The 24,861-nt window shown below is 34.7% G+C and overlaps 2 protein-coding genes across 2 annotated transcripts in view; both read right to left on the bottom strand.

Annotated features, from left to right (window-relative positions):
• LOC145899860 (uncharacterized) overlaps positions 1 to 24,861 on the bottom strand; it is a 111,092-nt gene that overhangs the window by 79,617 nt on the left and 6,614 nt on the right. The window lies entirely within an intron of this gene.
• Positions 11,179 to 23,413, bottom strand: LOC145899680 (hemicentin-1-like). The gene is made up of 12 exons (XM_082988573.1): positions 23,119 to 23,413; positions 22,789 to 23,064; positions 20,790 to 21,068; positions 20,451 to 20,729; positions 16,502 to 16,780; positions 16,178 to 16,447; positions 13,532 to 13,813; positions 13,188 to 13,466; positions 12,093 to 12,197; positions 11,967 to 12,031; positions 11,464 to 11,644; positions 11,179 to 11,378 (listed from the first exon to the last, which is right to left on the bottom strand). Exons 1-12 carry the CDS (start codon positions 23,411 to 23,413, stop codon positions 11,179 to 11,181), a joined length of 2,790 nt encoding a protein of 929 aa, XP_082844699.1.

Here is a 24,861-nt window from a genome sequence, read left to right as displayed (position 1 = left end):
TATTGCTTGTTTTGTTATTTTTGTACTTGATGCATTCAACGGAGAGTTTGCGTACGCATTCACGTGGCTCTAACGACCAATGCATCTAGCACAAAACACAACAAAAAAGAACGCTATCTAAAGTGGAAAGTATAAATTAATTAAATAACAAAATTCTTATCTGTGTTTATCACAAATTCTTCTTTGCCGCACTAAACTAAGTCACAGGTTAATTCTAATTAACAATAATGTACTTGTAGCCGCTAGATTTCAGTGAGCTTCTGTGCCTTTATTGGTGCCCTAACTCAGCGACATTTCTAAACGTGCATCCAATCTCTATTTGTAACTACATTATAGACTTACAATTCTCTGAACATTTAACGTATTTACTCGATTGTAAGCAGCCCCCGATTGTAAGCTGCCCTCGAATGTAAGCCGCGTGTAACTGCTAAAGGCAAATTTAGGTGCGCTACAACAATATTTCTTAACAAATCTGTCCTTTAATAATTGTCAGGTACGCTGATGACTGTGTTTGATAAAACGTGTTGGTACGGCAAAGCGAGTTAAACGTGAATTTCATTGAAACTCAGAGGTGCAGACAAAATATAAGCGTGACATTTATTAATATAAGTAGCCTTCGATTATAAGCAGCACAAACGGTAGGTTAAAAACCTTTGAGTCGCGCTCACAATCGAGTAAATACAGTACCACAAGGTTGGTAACGTTATCCGGACTTTCCGACTTGACTCGACAACTCAGTAGCGCCAAACAACGACGCGACCCTAAATGTTTAGTACCATCGCGAATGTTGTGGACCGCATATCAGTATTTCTATTAAAATAGTTTTGCCCGCAGGGAATGCCCGTGCTGTTGTACCACTCCATCACTGAGAGTTACGTCACATGGCAACCGGTAATGCTTTGGGGTCAATTGTCGGGTTGAATGAGCAGGGAGTCACGTGCTGTAGTCATGGCGATTTTTAACGTGTTTGGTGCAGTTTTAATGCATTTTTTGCTCTTCTCAGTCAGTCATTTGGTGCTGGGTGCTGTAAAAAAGTTAGTTGAAAAAGCATCAAAACGTTCAAGGGGATGTAGTTTCAAATTGAATCACAGAAGTATACCTTAATTTGTGCTTTTATGTTAGGCCCGCCTCTTGGCTACGTAGTAAGGTCAAAATTAGTTGCAGGATAGTTGCAAAAAAACGCCCCCTGGTCGGACAATATTTTAGCTAAATAGGCTGCAAAAAATACAAGTTGGTTTTGGGAGAAAATGAATCACAAAAACCATATCCAATTTGCAATTTAATGTTTGCCCCAACAATTTTCTACGCAATGGCAAAAAATTGGTCACGTAAGTTGCTTTGGTTGCCCCCTGTTTTTGCTATCCTACAGGACATAAGATCCTTTTTAATGGGGATTGACGAGTTGGCTTTGGCACAGCCAAGGTCAACGGGCTGTAGACGGCAAAAGTTGTGCTGTTGATATATTCCATGTATGGTTTTTAATGATTTTGGCAAGCTTGTTTACCGACGTGCGTATAGCTAACCTAGCCTGGAATTACCTCTTTGACTTCTTTTTTTTTTTAAATCTTGGTGGACGGATTACTCTTTGGTGCCATTTTGTCTTCTCCGGTTATACTTCACCCGTTTTATTTTTTCCTTTCATACTTTTTCTTGGATTTGGAATTTTCAGTTCTGAGATACAGAACTATAAATCGGCGTGTACTGTACATGATTAAAGGCGAAATTGACAACTGAAAGGGCTTTTAGTGTCACAAAAAAACATGTATTAGTTACGTTTCACTTGGTTTCACAATTATTCTTGTTAGTTTTTTAAAAACGAACTCTGCTAGTTCAGTTTGAAAGTTGTGTTTAATGCACTTTTTTACGACGATTGACAACGCTTATTTAACACAAGTTTTCCCCGAAACTGCGGCGTAAAATCCAAGCAACAAAGATATAGTTCGTGGCAATGCTCGTCAATTCCTACTTCACGGCCTGTGTGAAGAAAGGCGTCACCACCATGTAGTTATCTACACCTACTACGCACGTCAAGCAATGCAAAGGGCATGCCACGACGGTCGACTACATATGTAAAGGACGTTGATAACTGCGCGCGCATGAATCAATTTTAGGAAAACGCTTGTCCGGTGGGGAAGCTGTGTAGGGAATTCGGCTTGTCATAATTCGATACCTTTTAATATTTTGTTTGAACTTATTTTTTCGAAAATGCTTTGAACTCTTTTACATTTACACCCGTGTATTGTGTCGCCTCCGCTAGTTATCTCGCTTGCGTTACGTCTTTCAACCTGCGCTACTTCATCTGAGTCTCCTTTGTCGCGTAATTGCTGCAAGTATTTCTTTGTTGTTTAAGTATTTCTTTGTCTTTGATATCGCCCTGTATATTGACTGTTCCACAAATAGGCAGATTCAAACGTTCGGTCTAACGCAGATCGCAATGCGGTCTCATGCATAACAACATGTGGCCTCAAAGATCATGGTTTTCGGTCTCAGGCCGCTTTTAGGTCAAAGAACAGATCATCGGTGACGAGACCCGCAGCCAACATCATGTGAGACCAAGATTTTCTTGCCAGACTTGATGATGGTTCATGGTGATACAAACCATTCAAACCCTTCAGCGTGCTCGACACAGTAAAATTGCCCATCGAGTTACGGAATTCTTTATTAGTCGTTACGTAAGCCACATATACATATATCACTGACATTTCAGATATGTATACACAACACACATGCAGCAAGTGTAGACAAAAGCAGATTGTATGTCATATTTTCAGTGACTTGCAACCATAGAACTAATAGTAAATATTCGAGTTAGTCACGATAGCGCACCAAACTTCCAGTCGAAATCTGATGTCTTTCGCGAAAGAAGAAAGCTGCTTCGCATATTCGGAACTAATGCCATCTAATGGCTGTACTTTAAAAATACTCACAAGGCAATCTGTGAGTTGACCAAAAATTAATTCAGAAGCAGAACAATCAAAGTCAGCGTTACGAATTCCAAGCATAACTAAACTAAATCGTCATAAAGATCTTGGGGCTGCTTTAAAGGCGTCTGTTCAAACGTTCGACCGCGTCATTTGACTTCACATTATAACTCCAGGTATAAAAGCATTCACCCAAGTCATCAAAATCACCTGAATTGAAGTCAATAGATATGCGAAGTGAAACTCTATAGAGGTATAGCTTCAAGCCAACTGCTAAATCTGCCTAGCTATAAACGTTAAATATATTTATCAAATTTGATGCCCTTATCGGTCGGACAATGTAAACGTGGAGGACGGTAAGTTACTGGGATTCAACATATTTAGGCACAGGAGAAATATTGTGAACTTTGCAAGTTTTTCCCACTGGAAAAAATAGTTTAAATTGCAAAGGTTAGTCGCACCACCTGTTTTCTTGGTTTTCCAGGGGTTTCAAACACGAAGGACGCATATTTGTATTTCTATGAAAACAAATTTTGTCGGAGGGAAATGCCTACCTTGTATTCTGCCCTCTGTCACAAGGATGACGTAACAAAGTAACCAGTGATGCATGAGGGTTAATTTAATGATTGACAGAGCAAATATTCATGTGCTGTTGCTAATGCGCACTTTAGCGTCTTTCGGGTTTTAGTAGATTTTGGACATTTCGAATCGGGTCAATTTGAATCAAATCAGTTACTTGGTGCATGGTCAGTCTACAGAATGAATTTACAGAAAAATGAATCGTTTAAAGCCGAGATCGGGCACCTTTTTGGCTAAGGGAGTCATGGAAGCTATACATATTTTTAATTGTATTTCTGTGAGAACCATATAAAATTTTCAACACTTAATGCAATTAACGTGTGCATTTTAGGCAAAACCTTACAAAAACGGTAAATGTCTGAGTTTACTCTTTGGTAACACTTTACAGTTAATGCGAATTTTATCGGATTGTTGTGGTTGATTGTTACAAATGGATTGTTACGTTATGAAATATTACAAAAAAAGTTTTATTGAAAGTTCCAACTTAAATGTATCTGCGAGCCAGATGTCATCATCAAAAGAACCACATCTGGCTCGCCAGCTATAGGTTCCCGACCTATGGTTTAAGGGAAAAGCCATTTGTGGTTTCATGAAAGATCCATTCCTCGTCTACACATTCTGTGCAAAGCTGGTTGCTAAAGAAGTGCCTTTTGGACCACTGTTCTTTCAGGAGGTGGAACATTTCATGAAAATATTGGGTCCCTATATAAGTCACAAGACTCAGCAACGTTTACCGACAGACAAGCCAAACAGCCGACAGGTCATTATTGCAGAGGACCTTGAAAACAAAATTTCTAACTATGCGTGTTTTTTTATCTGTTTACTTGTAACAAACTAACCTATTTGTGCAGTTGGTCGGCTGTTACGAAATTTCCCAACTTAGGTTTTTTAGTATCTCACTTTGTAAAAATGTGACTTTAGCGAATATTATTTATCCGCTAGAGAGCGTTAAGAATGTATTTACCGTAAGAGATATTTTATATTTCCGTCCGACATGTCGAAGCACAATGCGGCTTATGCCATGTTGTCAGGACTTTCAACCAGAATTCCGAAAGGAGGAGGGCACCTTCGAATGTATCCAATGCGAAAGGTACTCTATCATATGTGTATGTAACGCGATGAATCGCGTCCCTAAGTCAACGATGAGCATTGATTGTTGTGATGCTGTGTGTAAACATAAAATAATTAACTGTGACTGTGGCAAAGTATTTGCGCAGCTCATAAACCCTGGCGAACCCTTTCGTTGTCCGTGTGGCATGGAATTTGAGTGGGACATCGAGATTGGACTGAAAAAATATTAAATAATGTCATAATGGCGTCCCATATTGTTTCCTTTAATGTTCGGGGCCTAAACAAGACTATTAAACGAAAATCGGTGTTTAACTTTTTGCGTCGCAAGTGTCACATTGCTTTTTTGCAAGAGACCCATTCCAGTCCTGACAACGCGAAATTATGGCAACTAGAATGGGGCGGGGAAGCTATTTGGTCACATGGCAATAGGAGCAGCAGGGGAGTAGGAATCCTGTTCAACAAAGGTCTCTCTTATACGTTAAAAAAAACCGTATCCGATCGCGATGGCCGATTCATTTTGGCTGAAATAGAAATTAACTCCAAAACAATAACCCTAGCTAATGTTTACGCACCCAACAACGACTCCCCAGAATATTTCCACAACCTATTCGCAGAACTGTCAAACTTTTCTGGTGCGCCAGTTATAATGGGGGGGGGGATTTTAACCTAGCATTTGACCCAAGACTTGATAAAACCGGAAACGCCCATCACCCCAACAAACGAGCAAAGGAGGCCTTACAAAACTACATGCAACACTCGAATCTTACCGACATTTTTCGATTTAAATTTCCCTCAACAAAAAAATTCTCCCGCACTCAGAAATCGCCACTGTCACTATCACGAATTGACTTTTTTCTTGTCGATCGCAGCTTAATTAGCGACGTAGTAAACGTTGACATTGTCCCAGGAATTATGTCAGATCACAGTGTGCTAACCTTAGATGTTGCAATAAACCCATCTCCGAAAGGAAGGGGCTACTGGAAGCTAAATACTATGCATTTAAAAGATGAAAAATACAGGGCAACAATCAGGAAAGTCATCAACAACTTCATTCTTGAAAACCCAGAAACAGACACAAATCCCCACACCAGATGGGACGCATTAAAAGCAGTAATTCGGGGTGAGTCGATCCGATTTGCGGCCGTACTAAAGCGCAAATTAACCGTCAAACATAACGCCTTAGAGAAGCAAATTACGTCACTGGAAACTGAGATAACCAACCTTCAAGGGGACGATAAACAGAAGCGAGTCGAAGCACTTTCAAAAGCTAAAGGAAACTTGGACACCCTTTTAGAGCGACAAACAACAAGTGCTATTATTCGGAGTAGGGTACGTTGGGCAGAAGAAGGAGAAAAAAACACAAAATACTTCCTGAACTTAGAAAAACGACATGTCGCAAAAAAAACATCTCTAGATTATTGATCAACGGGACTATATCCACTGACCATAAATTAATACTGAATAACCTAGCTGGCTTTGTATGAGAAACCTCCATGTTCGACTCCAAACACCCTGCTGACAAGTAACCTAGAAAAGCTCGCGCTGCCAAAAATCACTTGCGGACAAGCGGAAAAACTGAATGAGGAGACAACGGAAGCGGAATTTTTAAATGTGATTAAAACCATGCAAAAAAACAAATCGCCAGGCTTGGATGGCTTCCCGGTTGAATTTTACAAGACATTTTGGGATGATATCAAACTGGTCTACCTAAATGCATGGAAGTTTACGGTTGAAACCGGTAAAATGTCCGCGAGCCAATCTGAAGGACTCATCACCCTAATTCCCAAACCAGGGAAAGACCTTTTACAGGCCCAAAATTATCGCCCAATAACCCTGCTAAACGTTGACTATAAGATCGCCGCCAAAGTGATTAACACAAGAATACGCGGTGTTATCGACGATATCGTATCCAACGACCAAAACGGCTTTCTTCCACACCGCTATATAGGAACAAATATCCGGTTGCTGTTCGACATGATTGACAGTACGGACCATTACCGCGTTCCTGGGGCAGTACTGTCTTTAGATATTTATAAAGCCTTTGACACTTTAAGGTGGGAATTTATCTACGCAACTCTCTCTGCGTTCGGGTTCGGAGTCAGATTTGTCAATCTCATTAAATGCTTTTACCAAAATGCCTCTGCGAGAGTCACCAATAGCAACTTTCTCTCAGAATCTTTTGACATAGAACGTGGCGTCAGACAGGGAGACCCACTCTCCCCAACGTTATTCGTGCTCTGCATCGAATGCCTATAGCAACTGCGCTTAGACAGGGTGATTTTGAAGGCATACGACTAAACGACAAAGAATACAAAACATCCTTATTTGCGGATGATACACTCGTTTTTACTAAAGGTTCTGATGCGGATTTCACCAAAATCTTTCAAATTTTAGAGGAGTTCGGCGAAATGACGGGTTGCAAAGTAAATATGGAAAAGTCCTGTGCCTTTTTCATAGGTCCAAATCGCTCAAACCATCACAAACCATTTCAAAAGGATGGTCTTCAATGGCCCTCGGAATCTATTAAGTACCTTGGGGTTATAATACCACTTAGAAAATACAAAGATGAGGAACTTATCGAACTAAACTTTTCTCCGGCACTAAAAAAAGCGAACATAGTAATGAACCTTTGGGCGACCAGAGGATTAACCCTTCTCGGCAAAATAACAATAGCTAAGAGTCTCATTATACCTCTATTGACATATAAACTGTGCGTCCTACCAGTGATCATCCCAAAAAAGTGCATTTGTAAAATCGACCGAGCCTTATTTAAATTTATATGGGGCTCATCTTGGGAACGAATTAAAAGAGTGAACCTGTGTAAAAGTTTGGATAACGGTGGGGCGGGCATGATACATATTGAGAACTATATGTTGGCTCTAAAATTTAAAGCGCTCAGGGAATTATTTTGCGAGGAAACAAAAAATATAACGGGTCTTCAAACTCCATTCTTACACCCAAACAGATTGGAGACACTTTTAAACGCGACGGTCGGCCCATCAAGTACAATCTTGAGGAGCATCATCCCATTGAGAACCCTCCGTTGTAACATAAACATTGCGAAATCAATCCCGAGCAAAAACCCCGACCACGCATGCAACAGACCTCTCTGGCTCAACAAAGCATTAAAAAAACGCAGTAAACCCTTCTATTTCGAAACATTTATAGATGCGGGAGTAATGGCCCACAACGACCTACTAGACCACAATGGGGAATATTTGAAATATGATGCACTTACTACAAAATTTAGTCTTGACCTAAGTACAACAGATTTCACTAAGTTTCTCAAGCTTATAGCATGCATGCCCGAGGAGTGGGACAATGGACCAGTGCCTTCACATAAAAACCTAACAGACGTTTTAAAAAATATCTTGACACATTGCGAGAGCACAAAGGCTTTGTATTCGTGGCTTCAAACCGCCAATTTAATTCAACCCAAAGCACAAGCTGTATGGGAATCCTTAGTCAATGACAGAGTACCTTGGAGGCAAATATATAAAAATATACCGCAAGCTACAGTGGAAACTAAATTAATAAGTTTTCAAATTAAGCTAAATCTCAGGGCCATTGTGACCAATAAAAAGTTAAAAGATCTGAAGTTTATAGAATCAGGTTCATGTGTCTTTTGCGAAAATGCCGAGGAAACTGTTTTACATTTATTTGTAAATTGCCCTATTGCAGCACATTACTGGGAAAATGTATGCAGTTGGCTAAGCGCTAAACTTCGTGTACCTTTGTATTTTTCTTTTATTGTTTGGTAGACATGAAAATAACAATATTTTTGAATGCTTTTTAAATTGCGCTCTTCTTTGTGCCAGATTTGTGATTTATCGATGCAAATACGGTAAGAGGAAACCAACAATAACAGAATTCGTAAATATGTTGAAAAAACAAGATCTATAGAACTAAACATCGCCAGTGAAAAATACCGTAGCGAAACGAATTATTACAGAAGAAAGTGGTCCTACGCTGCTTGAAGCATATACCCAAATAACTTGACTCTCTTTTGCTGATTTCTCGCCATTGTGTTTAACCATTGTTTTTTGTCTTCTTGCTCAGCCTTTTCTTCAATTGTACGCCTTATAGCGTCCTTTTTCAATAAAAAAAAAAAATAAAAAATAAATAAATATATATATTTCCGTTCATACTTTTTCTTAGATTTGGAATTTTCAGTTCTGAGATACATAACTATAAATCGGCGTGACATTGTACATGATTTAAAGGCGAAATTGACACCTGAAAGAGCTTTTAGTGCAACAAAAAAACATATATTAGCTACGTTTCACAATTATTCTTGCTCTGCTAGTTCAGTTTAAAAGTTGTGTTTAGTGCGAATTTTTTCGTAAAGTTTTTTTCAGAAGAAAAAGTGCCTTAATATTCCAGATTTGGTCTAAAAATTTGTCTACGTGGCAGACATAACTCTGTCGCAATTGTGCAGTGACTGATACGGTGATCCTGAATTCTAAAAAAGGCTCTCACCGAGAAAGTGAAAGTAGTCGATTGTTTAAACACCCATATCCACCCTGTACATGAACCATGTGTATTATGAGCATTTTACACAACCTATCATCCCATATGCCTTAGCAAACAACACATAAACGTATGTATGACCATTTCCTAGTTTTCCTGTACATATCCTGTGTGTGTGACATTATTACGTCAAGCAATTAATTAAAACCAACTTTTTCGGATAAAAATGGTTAACCAAACTTTGTGGCTTGAAAATGAAGCAAAATATTTTATTTATTTAAGGCTAAGTTGCGAATTTTCTGCGGGAAAAACAACTTAACAATACACTGGGATGAATATGTGCGTACTATAGATTTGTGTGACCACTGGGCAATGATAAAGCTTGGCGTCATTGCACTCTTTGTAACGCTTTGAAAGGCGTTAAAATGTAATAGAAATGCTTCCTGGTTGACTGTATGATGTCGAAGCATATCTTGGTTGCATCAGCGCACAGTAACCTATTGAACTATCCGGTGACAACCAAGTATTAATCACAGCAATTAAAGCTGCGTTATAACAATGATTCAAACTCAGCATTGTCATCACTGTCCTTGATTCACATGTAGGAATTTAATAAACGACAACTAAGTCGTTTTAGTTTAATGATACACCCTGTTTTTTTGCAAACTAAAAAGTATTTGTGACACTGTACTGTTTCTTGTTCCAAAAGTGAAGCAATTTGTTGTATAATGCGGTCGGATAAAATGCATCACAGTACGTATTAAAAAACTATGTTTGTGCAACTCCAAAGGTTCAGCTTCGTGTTCTCCATAAACTTATTACATTGGTAGCAAAGAAGGTGGTGGATAGTCAAGAAAGCAAAACACACAATGCACATGCTTTCTGGCGAACACGAAAGTGCTATAAAGAAAAGAAGTCCATGCCTGTAAACCACCGCCTTTCGCGTATTCGTCACCAAGCATGTTGTTTTAACGTAAAAACGCTACTTCATATTGATCACCTTAGTTTGATCACAAAGTAAGCGGCACAGTGATTGTAGCAATGGATTAAATCGCCATAAATCCGGGAAAATTACAACAGTGTACACAAAAATACAATACACAATTTCAAGAAATTAAAGCCAAAGCTGTCACACCAAACAATTTATGACGTGTAAGAGGCAGATAAAACGGAATTTTTATACAATACAGTATATGCTTTAAAATCTTCCAAAAGTCTTTTAAGTATGGGAAAGAACGAATATGAAACGAATGCACAAACATTAAAACTCTACACACGTTCGTTATATCACGTTGCGTAATCTATAGAAATTTCGGCGTCAGTGTAACAAACAGTCTACATTTTGACACTGCATTTGATTCAATATTTGGACAATAACCTTGAGTGAGTACAAATACTTTTGTTATGAAAGTGTTATGAAAATTTGTATTGTGTATCGACCTTTGTGTAGATATTTTGGGTGGTTGGTTTCGGAAAAACTGTTTTTAATAAATCGTCAGAAGAAATTAGGCAAGTTAAATTGGTAAGGATTATCGTCTGACCCTTGTTGGTGCGGACTTGAACCCCAAACTAAGGATATTGTACACATACGGCGTCACATGTCATTCTTGCATACAACGTTTAAGGAATCTAAAATTTACAAAGAAAGAATATTTTTTCGATATCGTTGTAATTTTCAATTGTAAATTCGTCGGGTGCTGTTTAAATTTCTAAATTCTTGGCCATTTATCTGAGAACAGTTTTCCTCTTAACAAGGAAGTATTCCTGGTTTAAATAGCACTTTGTAATGAATCACTCAATTTCCGCCTATTCTCCTATTGCTTACTATAGGTTGGCGAAACCAAAATCCTTGCAATAGAAACTGTACGCAACGAAGATCACATTCATTTAATAACAATTTTAAAAAAACACAGTGATGGACAATAAGTGAACTCATTATAAACTATCAGAGAAAAAAACATGAAAACAAAACAAACCGGTCGGGGATTATTCCAAACGAGAATCAACATAAATTTCTTTTTGGAAGCACAGGTTAACCACGGTTTTCTTTAAATCAAATCAAACCAAATATAATTCTAGAATGTAGTAGTGGTCAGTACATTCGCATTCTCTCTCAAATCTATATTTAAAGTGTTTCTTAACTGGGACCAAATGTTTCATAGGCTGATGCACTTTGGTTTCCAGTTGTGTTTTGATAAGCTGCCACATTCTGATACTCAGGTGTGTTTTCGTATGTGGGTGTATTAGGTTGTGGAGGTGTGTTTTCATACACATGTGTGTCTAAATAAGCAGGTGCTCCAAGTGAAACCTTTGCAGGTGTTCCTTTCATTTTGTAATCTGCAAGTTAACAACATTAATATGAAACAAAAACTCTGGGTTTAATAACCCAACATTATAAAACATGTTACAATTTCACACTTACCTGTTGATCTTTTGAAACAAAATACTGCAAGTATTATTGCAAGAATCACAACAACAACAGCTGCCACAGATATTCCAATAATCATTCCCAGTTGGCTGGTAGTGATTGCAGGTATTGTTATTGTGATCGAGCTTGTTCCAATTGAATTTGTAACTTCCAAAGTGTAGGTTCCTGCTGGCTTCTACAGCAAAATAACCAAACTAGGATTACAAAGAACTCACTGTGCATAGTTTGTTGCACTACTTTCAACATACAGCAATGAAACTATATTATTTTAAATTTATTTTGGGATATATGTTAAATTATCACATTTTCCTACATCTATTATTTAAGTCAACCTTATGGGCACATTTCGTATTAAATAAGTATTGGTAACTGGCCTCAACTAAAGTAAACCAACCATTATGGGATTAAAGGTTAACCTTCGTTTAATATTATACTACCTTTAATGCAACTTACAAGAACAAATAAATGATTCCCTACTGTTTAACAACATAATTTACCTTAATTTGATATGTGTAAACCGGTGGAGTACTTGACAACCAGGCAAGAGTTTCATTTCCACCTCCTAAAAATATATATTTATAAATCAAATGTTAAGATATGGCAAGTATTCAAGCCCTACAAACCTGGTGATATTAAAACAGAAGCATAAGGTGGAGGATTTGAATACACTATAATATTACATGGTTGGTTTGGTTGGCAGTTCACATTGCCGACAGTGTATGGTTGGTCTATAAAATTAATTAACTTGTAAAGCCAACATTAGCACAATAACAAAATATATACAATTATCATTTGAAATAGTGTAAACCAAATGTAAATTCACACATGATTCATAAAATGTCTAATTGTAATCATTAGCATTGTGCTAAGTGCTCAATCATTCATTGGCTTTAATGCACATATAGCACAAATTGTTTAATGAAGAAAAATCTGCAACTTGTACCAATAGAGTTTCTAGCTTTTTCTGATTATAAAGCAAGTAATGGTATTTTTGCAAATTTTAATATTATACATGTTACATGACGTCCTCGTGTGTTATTTCACGTTTTCAGATTTATGAAACTGAAAATAATCACAAGCAGAAGAAAAATCCTCCTAATAGATTATTAGTTGCAATGAAACTTTCCACATGCTACACACATAGTTGGAAACATTTCTAATACTTGTAATTACATTATATAACCAATCTTAAAAACCAGGTAATTTCTACATGAGGTGTAAAGGTTTAAATAAGGGATATAAAGATAAAAGAAACAGTTGCAGTAATTTTACAAAAGACCTGTTCTATGATGAAATGTCTACAGTTATGCTTGGACTACAGGAGTAGGTTGTAAAAAATATGAACATGTTTTTGGAATAGAACTAATGCAACCAATAGAAACCTTCACAAAACACCCACTTATTAACAGGTTAAGCAAGACATAAAACACAAAACAAATTTAATGATAAATTATTCATTCACTAGATACCATACACTAGCACAGTTAAGGTATTCTATTAATACACTCAAAGGTGTAGTTAATCTTAAACAGAACAAATTTGGGTCGGTTAAGATTTCTACCAAATTCTACATTTTGCAATAGCTTCCAAAACAAATTATTTACGCAACATGTCAAACAACACTCTGTTTTTAAGAGAAATATGGAAACATGCAGATTTGAATGGACAAACTATTTCAAATTAACACCACATGCAAACTTTCTATGGTGCAAACTTACACTGAACATCAATGTTAACCCTTGTTTGAAAACTTCCAAACTCATCAGAAGACTTGCATACATATGTACCAGTGTCATTTGGTGTAACATTTTTTGGCAAAATGCTATCATTATTAACATCTATCTCAACATCAATCCCATCTTTTGTCCATTTAAAGATTGTACCAAGATAACTTTGGTAATCAACAGTGCATTTAAATTTAACAGCATTGCTTTCATTGAGAAGCTTTGTTGTATTGTTATCAACTGTTTCGCCATTAACTGTTATCTTTGGTTGTCCTGAATAAGAATGTTTTAAAAGAAAAAATGTATAAATTCAAAAACTAACTTCAAAGTTAACTTACTCAATGTTGGAACTGAAACAATTGAAATGGTTGGACTGGTAGAATTACCAATGCCATTAGTGGCTTGACAAGTTGCATTTGTTGAATTACTAAATACTCTGCTTATGCTGCATGAATTGTTGTGTTCATTCAAGTTATCATATGACCAAACACATTTGGATGGGGGATTTGAATCCACAGAGCAATTTAAGCTTATACTTATGTTTCGCAAAATAATATATTGGTTTTCAGTTTGTTGAAATAACCCCTGTGGTGTGATGTGGGTTGAAATTGATGGTGGATCTGAATACAACAAACAAAAAACAATCAACAAGCAAAATTCTGTGAAATATGTAGTTATACCCATTTCAAAATGCATTTGATTGCAATTTATAAGTTTGGAATTTGAACATTATTTTTGCATGAGAGAACTTGTTAATTTGTATCAAATTTTTTTTTTTTAACAAACACACAAATTCATGTTCAATTCAGCTCTTGTTTATAAACTTATCACAAATGTCCTTTTTCAGAAAGAATTAAACTTTAGTTTCAAGATTGTCTTATAGAACATTATTGCATGAAAGAACTTGTTAATTTATATTGCAACTTACACTGACATTTAAATCTATAAAACATCAAACGTCACCGTTGTTTTTATTACATATGTCATTTTTCAGACATTATCAAACTTTATATTTTAAGATTGTCTATTAAAACTACAGTTTCATGGTCCATTTTGACAGACATAACCAATCAGAATTAACATTAATTTACACAACTAATGTCCTTTTTATTGGGATAAGAGAAGTAAACAGACAATAGTATTCCTGATACATGTAGTATTTTCACATCAATAATTAAGGGTACAAATCTGGACAAATCACAACCTGCTGAAATGAGCCCTGTACAGTGATGTTGGAAATTGAAGGTGGGTCTGAATACAACAAATGCAAAATGATCAACAAACATTTTTTTCTGATAAAAATACCCATTACTGCCACATTCCAGGCATATATCTTCTTTTCAATGTGTTAAATTTCCAGCTTATTTTTGCATGAGAAAACTTGTTTATCAACAAGTAAACTATATAGCAATATACATGAACATATAAGACTATGAAGAAGACAAATGTCATTTTTCAGATATTATCAAACTTTACTCAAGAAATCGTTTGATAGAATTTACTCTTTTTTGGAATATGTGATGAACATGAGGAATTAGTATCACAATGAATGTACACCGGGAGTAAACAGTAGTTTTCCTAATCCATAAATTTTTTATCAGTAAAACTGTGGAAGAAAGCAAATGTTGACAAATCACAAGCAACCACCCAGGTAATGAAGACTAAATGCTACAATTTACTCAGGGCATTAACATGAGGATGGCAATATTTAAAATGGAAAAAGTAAACCATTTACATTAAGTTGTTATAGACTCAGTGGTATTTTTTTCATTGGTAATCCCATAACTTTTTAAAATGTAACAAAATATTTGGAATAAGAAGATAGGACTTTAAGTTTAAGTAAGATTTACTTTAAACACAATTATTTGAAGCACTGAACATTAGGTTTACCCAATACACAGTTTTCAAAACCAATAAAATCTGCAATATTTTGAGTAGTTAACTTAAGAAGAGAATTGTGCAATGCCGTAGCACCAACTTGCACTAAACATCAATGTACACCAGTGTTTGAAAAATTCCAAGCTAATCAGAAGACTTGCACACATATGTCCCAATGCCATTTTCTTAATAAAGTGTTATACCCATTAACACCAATCTCAACAGCTTTTCTATCTCTTAAACATTTAAAGGTTGTATGAAGGTAACTGTGTCAGTCCACAGAACAATTAAAAGTAACAGCAGTGCTTTCATTGAAAAGCTTGGTTGTATTGTTGTCAACTTTTTCGCCATTAAGCATTATCATTAGTTCTCCTGAATGAGAAAGTTTAAATTTCTGTCTAAGCTACCCAAACTGTTGCTTTGATTCACATTATCTTAAGACCAAACACATGTGGATTGGGATGTGACTTCACAATACAAGGATCATAGTGGCTACAACCAGTCCACATTTTAAAGAGAAAACCAATACAACATTATACTTAAAACAGCCAATATACTGATAAATGCATTTCACATCACTGAACTACAATGAATAAAAAAACATCTTGCTAAAAATAAAAAAGCTGGACACAATGACCTCCAACATTTAACTATTTATGCAACACAAGTTCAATGAAAACAAAAACACATTGCCAGGTTTGGATTACTTCAAATACACAATTTTTCATACTTTTTATTTTCCTAAACACATATTTATTCTCAACTGACCAAAAATCAATTCAACCAGAGGTAAAAAAAGCTGAAAAGTTCTGACCATATAACCTGCAGACTCCTATGGAAAAACAATAAAACAAACAGTAAAGAAACTGTTTCAAAGACACGAAGAACTTTTGTGCAATCTACAGCTTTTATTCCAAGCTAGCTTTCTATTACATCAGCGTGAAATGAAACAAATTATTCACTTTACATTTAGCAAATTAATTTGAAGTTTCAAACATTTACATTAATGAAGACTCTCAGCTTTTAGATCAAGGTTGGCAAATGCATAAACTTCAATGCAGTTTCGATTTTTTTTTTACTACAACATACACGGAGCAGCTACTTACACTGTACATTGATGATAACACTTGATTGAAACTTTCCATAGTCATCAGAAGTTTGGCAAGTATATGTACCAGAGTCAATTCTTGTTAAATTTTTATGATAAAAGTTATATGTGCTGTCATTTGCAATTCCATCTTTTTTCCACTTAAATGTTGTGTTTAGATAAAACTGGTAACCCTCCGTACAAGTGAAATTGGCAGCATTGCTTTCGTTAAAATGTAGTGTTTTATTATTTCCAACAGCTTCACCATTAACTAGTATTATTGGTTGCCCTGTGTGAAGAATATGTCAAAAAAAATAATTCCAATGTAAACTGACTAACTTACTCTCTATTGGGACTGACACAAGTTCTATGGTTTTAGTGGTTTTGTTGCCGATGCCATTAAAGGCTTCACAGGTTGCATTTGTTGAAGTATTAAATGTTTTGCTAATATTGCATACAGTGTCATTTCCATTCAAGTTGTCATACAACCAAACACAAGTGGAAGTGGGATTTGAATCAACCAAGCAAGTCAAATGTACAGTGACATTTCGATAAAATATGTACTGGTTTATGTTTTGCATTTGTGAACCATATGCTGAGATGTTGTAAATGGATGGAGGATCTAAAATGCAAGACATGCTGCAGCATTGGTCAAAAATCGAAAAAGCCCCTAAACATTATTTTTTTAAGCACATAAAAAAATATTATAACTAGCCCATTTGGACAAACATTAAATTTTGCAAATGATATATACCATAAAATTAAAAAAAAATTTTTAAGCAGCAACAATTATGACATTTTTTACAATAAACAAAACACTGTTCACTGTCTCAGTTAACCTAGTGACTTAGTTCCTGTACAAAGTGACTAAAAGTTTTGATTATATTGGAAAGTTTATTAAATACAATGAAGGCTTTACCAGAAGCATATTTTGTATCTTTAAACCAAATACAAAAATTAAACGTTAAAATTGTCTAAAAAACAACACAGAAATTTTTATTTTTTTTGTAATGTACTAAATAGCTAACAAGTAAAATGGCTTATTCCATATGCATATTACTGTTTATTTGAATTCCTAATACCCATGTTGTCTTGAAACTTGAAACAACCATTATTTTTCAAACTCACAAAAACCAAAATGTTTAAACTCAATAGTTACATTTGTCTATTGAAGTAAGAACAAATATTCCAGACAAGAAATACAGTTAACAATTCCAAACATGCTTCAAATTGGTAACATTTTAAGTAGACATGCAACAATATTCTTTTTGTACATATAAACTACCTGGTAGACTCAAATAACCAAGCCAGGACTAAACAAGGTTTTCAAAAGTAGTTAAAAATGTGACACCCATTATTAAATCCAACAGATTGTGCAAAATGAATTAGGTTAAAAATCTGTCAGATATATAAAAAAGTGGCCATCCATGTGTTATGGCATTGAGAGATACTTTATATGTTTATGACATTGTTGGTTAAATTTTACATTAATATGAATAAAGATTTAAAGAAACAAAATGCAGCCTTTCATAATAACAAACAGAAGTTTGAAACATTTAAGGTAAGGTCAGTTTTGTTTTCTATAAATATACACTGGTTAAAATTCAAGTAGGCTTTGTCCAGATTCTAAACCCAAAATAACTGCCATTGGTTTTACTTAAGACAATAGTCTAACGAAACAACTTTTTATCTGTAACATACAACCTTTTCAATTGACAAGAAAAATTGGTTAAATTGTCATTAATAAGTAACCTACCATTGTTAAACTGACAACACATTGTAAATTTCTTAATACATGTAGTTTACACCACTAACTATCAACTAAATGTTGGCTTTCTACATTATGATACAAAGTAAAGATAGATGAATCTTTCTTTCATGGAAATGTCGACAAATCACATTAAAAAACACCCAACAAGCTCCAGGGTGGTGCTGAAGTGGTACAAGTTGTTATGCTGTTAAGCAATTTAAAATTATGAAAGCTAAAACTATTAATTCTAATGGGGCAAAACCACATTATTTGTTGAGATTTGATTTTGATTGAGCTGACAGAATAAGCTTATACTGCTATAAATTGCAGCGGAATGTAATGGTTTGACAGTCTATACCATTGGTTCTTAACTTTTTTAACTCGCCGAACCCCTTGGATCCTCTGCAAACATTCATCGAACCCCGATAACATAAAGAATAAGATAAGCATAAATAGCAAACGAAATGGAATAGGAGCTGAATTCAATCCAACACAATTTTAAAGAATTTGGGTTACTGTGTCCAAGCAAAGTCAGTTTCGAATGCAAGGCTATTATGTTTTTCATTTACGGCACTTAAAGATGCAATGGTTTAAAGATGGATCGGGTAGAAATTACATGTCCAAGATTTTGAATTCGCATATTATTTCATAGTTAGGATGCCCGTGTGAGCTTTAAATACCGCAGTACACCAATGCCACCAGAACAGATATTTATAAACATCGAACTGCAGCTGAAAACGAGTGCCAGTTTTTTTGTAAACCAGACCAGAATCTGCACTAGTTATTTGTAATATGATATAAACTAGCAATGTGCCATAAGAGAAAAGATTCGGATATAATCATAAAAACATCACACATGTCGTTGATATTTTTGCTATTGCAACATGATTTTATTCTAATGTCAATATATATGTGTTAAATTTGCCAGTGATTGCTTCTTATAATCGTATATTCGTGTACAAATTCCAACAACAATGTGCATATTTAGCATAGCCACTGTAATGTCTATTGATTGCACCACAGCATGCAAAAATATGTTTCAAAATGTTCATTTGTGCAGTTTGTTTATGTCAGCCATGGCTACGAACGATTTTCAATTCACGCCAAGTCCCCAGCAATTACTATCTTAAACTCATTCGAGTACAATTAGTTGTCATGTTCATTGTTAGATCACAGAAGTGAAACTATGGTTACAATTCAATCTATCTATGCCTACTTAAGTTACGAACCTAAATATTTTTGTTTCTGGAATTAATTTAGAAGAAAAATATGACTGAAATGTTTGTTGAGTTTTGTGAATCATTGGACCTTCGTCGAGTCCCCTGAAACGTCGCCATTGAAGCCCAGAGGTTCGATCGAACCCAGGTTAAGAGCCACTGGTCTATACAATAAATATTTGCTAAACTTACAAGTTACATTCAATCTTTGTGGCTGTGACCATCCCATGTTGTTTTTTATTTTTATTGCGGTGGCGTTTATTTAGCAATCTCAACAGACAAATTTATCTTGGATGGGCCCAAACAATGATGCCATTAGGTTTTCAACACAAGTAACCGTTCAGTTAAATGCTGTTATTTAACAGTGACTCGAAATGGGCTACAAATTTCTCCCCAAATCATTGGTTGCGGTTTGAAATTAAACGACTTTTATTGGCACCAACATCTTCGAACCACTTTTGCCACCAGCATCTATGGCAAAAAATTGACAACTACATGTTAATAGGAAATTCGTTGGCATCCAACCTTCGAAAAAAGAAAACTAGTAAGATCGATGTGAATGTTGCAAGATTGGCATGGCGGTTTGTTAAGCTCAATTAGGTTATCATGGTAATTCAATTTATGGACATTTGTGGATAACAAAGCGTTGATCTGTTCATAGTACTGTATACCGGTAACTTAACATTTATTCTCGCCGCCTGTGTCGAACAGTGGCGTCGCATGTCGAACACTTAGAAGGGTGAAAAAGGCATAAATCGACACCCTGATTGTATATTAAAACTACAGTTTCATGGTCCATTTTGACATACATAATAAATCAGAATTAACATTAATTTACACAACTAATATGTTTTCTCATAATGCTGAGTATAAATAGACTGGCCCATATTGTTATTAACACTGTCATGTTAAAGATGTTTCGACAAAACTTTTGTCAAGTTTTTGTCGAAACGTCTTTAACATGACAGTGTTAATAACAATATGGGCCAGTTTATTTATACTCAGTAATATGTTTTCATTGGGACAAGAGAAGTTAACAGACAATATATTCCTGATACATGTAGTTTTTTCACATCAATAATTAAGGGTGCATATCTTGACAAATCACATCAGTAAGCAACCACTAAGCCAAGGAACTCCTTAGCAAAACGCTTCAAGTTGCTCAAAAAAGACCAAACTTATAACTAATGCAACATAATTAAATTGACTTTAAATAGTTTTATTTTTTGACATGAAGTTTACCAAATGAACAATTTTCTGTAGTGAACCAAGTTAAATTCTGAAGAGAATTATACAACATGCAACATCTCATAGTGCCAACTTACACTGAACATCAATGTACACCATTGTTTGAAAAGTTCCAAACTCATCTGAAGACTCACACACATATGTCCTACTGTCATTTTTTGTAACATTTTGGAATGAAATGTCAGCATAATTTTTAATATCCACCACATCATCAACATCTTTCGTCCATTTAAAAGTGGTATTCAGATAACTCTGGTAGGCCATAGTACAATTAAAAAATACAACATCACTTTGGTTGACTAGCTTTGTTGTGTTTTCATCAACTGTCTGTCCATTAATTGTTATCTTTGGTTGTCCTAGTAATGTTTACATGCGGATTACTTCAACTGAACAATATCTCAAACAACGAGACTTACTCAATGTTGGAACTGACACAATTGAAATAGTTTTGTTGGCAGAATTACCAATGTCATTAGTGGCTTCACAAGTTGCATTTGTTGAATCAATAAATTGTCTATCCAAGCTGCATGAACCATTGCTTTCATTCAAGTTATCATACGACCAAACACATGTGGATTGGGGATTTGATTCCACAAAGCAATTTAGTGTTACACTGTTATTTCGAAGAATAATGTACTGGTTTTCAACTTGCTGAAATGAGCCCTGTATAGTGATGTTGGAAATTGAAGGTGGGTCTGAATACAACAAATGCAAAATGATCAACAAACATTTTTTTCTGATAAAATACTGTTACTGCCACATTCCAGGCATACATCTTCTTTTCAGTGTGTTAAATTTCCAGCTTATTTTTGCATGAGAAAACTTGTTTATCAACAAGTAAACGATATAGCAATACACATGAACATATAAGACAACGAAGAAGACAAATGTCATTTTTCAGATACTATCAAACTTCACTCAAGAAATCATTTGATAGAATTTACACTTTTTTGGAATATGTGATGAACATGAGGAATTAGTATCACAATGAATGTACGCCGGGAGTAAACAGTAGTTTTCCTAATGCACATATTTTTTATCTGTAAACCTTGAAGGATGCAAATGTTGACAAATCACAAGCAACCACCCAGGTAATGAAGACTAAATGCTACAATTTACTCAGGGCATTAACATTAGGAAGGCAATATTTATAATGGAAAAAGTAAACCATATTCATTAAGTTGTTATAGACTCAGTAGTTTCTTTCATTGGTAATCCCATAACTTTTCAAAATGTAACAAAATATTTGGAATAAGAAGATAGGACTTTTAAGTTTAAGTAAGATTTACAATCATTTAAAGCACCAAACATTAGGTTTACCCAATACACAGTTTTCAAAACCAATAAAATCTGCAATATTTTAATTAGGTAACTTAAGAAGAGAATTGTGCAATTCAATAGCACCAACTTGCACTAAACATCAATGTACACCAGTGTTTGAAAAAATCCAAACTGATCAGAAGACTCGCACACATATGTACAAATGTCATTGTCTTAACAAAGTGTTATACCCATTAACACCAATCTCAACAGCTTTTCTATTTCTTGAACATTTAAAGGTTATATGAAGGTAACTGTGTCAGTCCACAGAACAATTAAAAGTAACTGCAGTGCTTTCATCAAAAAGCTTGGTTCTATTCTTGTCAACTTTTTCGGCATTAATTATTGTCATTAGTTCTCCTGAATGAGATTGTTTTAATTTCTATCTAAGCTATACAAACTGTTGCTTTGATTCACATTATCTTAAGACCAAACACATGTGGATTGGGATGTGACTTCACAATACAAGGATCATAGTGGCTACAACCAGTTCACATTTTAAAGAGAAAACCAATCCAACATTATACTTAAAACAGCCAATATACTGATAAATGCATTTCACATCACTGAACTACAATGAATAAAAAAATATCTCGCTAAAAATAAAAAAGCTGCACACAATGACCTCCAACATTTAACTATTTATGCAACACAAGTTCAATGAAAACAAAAACACATTGCCAGGTTTGGATTACTTCAAATACACAATTTTTCATACTTTTTATATTCCTAAACACATGTTTATTCTTAACTGACCAAAAATCAGTTCTACCAGAGGTAAAAAAAAAACAACTGAAAAGTTCTGACCATATAACCTGCAGACTACCATGGAAAAACAATAACACAGACAGTAAAGAAACTGTTTCAAAGACAACTCGAAGAACTTTTGTGCAATCTACAGCTTTTATCGCAAGCTAGCTTTCTATTACATCAGCGTGAAATGAAACAAATTAGTCACTTAACATTTACCAAATTAATTTGAAGTTTCAAACATTTACATTAATGAAGACTCTCAGCTTTTAGATCAAGGTTGGCACAAACTTCAGTGCAGTTTTGATTTTTTTTTACTACAACATACACGGAGCAGCTACTTACACCATACATCGATCATAACACTTGATTGAAACTTTCCAAATTCATCAGAAGTGTGGCAAGTATATGTACCAGAGTCAATTCTTGTTAAATTTTTATGATAAAAGTTATATGTGCTGTCATTTGCAACAATACTTCCATCTTTTTTCCACATAAATGTTGTATTTAGGTAAGGCTGAAAATCCTCCGTACAAGTGAAATTGACAGCATTGCTTTCGTTAAAGCGTTGTGTTTTATTATTTTCAACAGCTTCACCATTAACTAGTATTATTGGTTGCCCTGTGTAAAAAATATGTCAAAAAAAATAATTCCAATGTAAACTGACTAACTTACTCTCTATTGGGACTGACACAAGTTCTATGGTTTTAGTGGTTTTGTTGCCGATGCCATTAAAGGCTTCACAGGTTGCATTTGTTGAAGTATTAAATGTTTTGCTAATATTGCATACAGTGTCATTTCCATTCAAGTTGTCATACAACCAAACACAAGTGGAAGTGGGATTTGAATCAACCAAGCAAGTCAAATGTACAGTGACATTTCGATAAAATATGTACTGGTTTATGTTTTGCATTTGTGAACCATATGCTGAGATGTTGTAAATGGATGGAGGATCTAAAATGCAAGACATGCTGCAGCATTGGTCAAAAATCGAAAAAGCCCCTAAACATTATTTTTTTAAGCACATAAAAAAATATTATAACTAGCCCATTTGGACAAACATTAAATTTTGCAAATGATATATACCATAAAATTAAAAAAAAATTTTTAAGCAGCAACAATTATGACATTTTTTACAATAAACAAAACACTGTTCACTGTCTCAGTTAACCTAGTGACTTAGTTCCTGTACAAAGTGACTAAAAGTTTTGATTATATTGGAAAGTTTATTAAATACAATGAAGGCTTTACCAGAAGCATATTTTGTATCTTTAAACCAAATACAAAAATTAAACGTTAAAATTGTCTAAAAAACAACACAGAAATTTTTATTTTTTTTGTAATGTACTAAATAGCTAACAAGTAAAATGGCTTATTCCATATGCATATTACTGTTTATTTGAATCCCTAATACCCATGTTGTCTTGAAACTTGAAACAACCATTATTTTTCAAACTCACAAAAACCAAAATGTTTAAACTCAATAGTTACATTTGTCTATTGAAGTAAGAACAAATATTCCAGACAAGAAATACAGTTAACAATTCCAAACATGCTTCAAAATGGTAACATTTTAAGTAGACATGCAACAATATTCTTTTTGTACATATAAACTACCTGGTAGACTCAAATAACCAAGCCAGGACTAAACAAGGTTTTCAAAAGTAGTTAAAAATGTGACACCCATTATTAAATCCAACAGATTGTGCAAAATGAATTAGGTTAAAAATCTGTCAGATATATAAAAAAGTGGCCATCCATGTGTTATGGCATTGAGAGATACTTTATATGTTTATGACATTGTTGGGTAAATTTTACATTAATATGAATAAAGATTTAAAGAAACAAAATGCAGCCTTTCATAATAACAAATAGAAGTTTGAAACATTTAAGGTAAGGTCAGTTTTGTTTTCTATAAATATACACTGGTTAAAGTAGGCTTTGTCCAGATTCTAAACCCATAATAACTGCCATTGCTTTACTTACTTAACTTTTTATCTGTGACATACAACCTTTTCAATTGACAAGAAAAATTGGTTAAACTGTCATTAATAAGTAACCTACCATTGTTAAATTGACAACACATTGTAAATTTCTTATTACATGTAGTTTACACCACTAACTACAACTAAATGTTGGCTTTCGACATTATGATACAAAGTAAAGATAGATGAATCTTTCTTTCATGGAAATGTCGACAAATCACATTAAAAAACACCCAACAAGCTCCAGGGTGGTGCTGAAGTGGTACAAGTTGTTATGCTGTTAAGCAATTTAAAATTATGAAAGCTAAAACTATTAATGCTAATGGGGCAAAACCACATTATTTGTTGAGATTTGATTTTGATTGAGCTGACAGAATAAGCTTATACTGCCATAAATTGCAGTGGAATGTAATGGTTTGACAGTCTATACCAT

This window comes from Ascidia mentula, chromosome 4, assembly GCF_947561715.1.
Source record: "Ascidia mentula chromosome 4, kaAscMent1.1, whole genome shotgun sequence".
NCBI classification, from domain to species: domain Eukaryota; kingdom Metazoa; phylum Chordata; class Ascidiacea; order Phlebobranchia; family Ascidiidae; genus Ascidia; species Ascidia mentula.
This window is presented reverse-complemented; position numbering and strand designations above follow the sequence as displayed.

Excerpts from the sequence above, each read along its gene's own strand:
- LOC145899680 (XM_082988573.1), bottom strand. The coding sequence starts at position 23,413 with ATGTCTTGCATTTTAGATCCTCCATCCATTTACAACATCTCAGCATAT. Across the intron at positions 16,448-16,501 it reads TGTGTCAGTCCCAATAGAGA|GGCAACCAATAATACTAGTT; the intron begins GTAAGTTAGTCA and ends TTCTTCACACAG. Across the intron at positions 13,814-16,177 it reads TGTTATCATCAATGTACAGT|ATCCACCATCAATTTCAACC; the intron begins GTAAGTAGCTGC and ends TGTTGTATTCAG.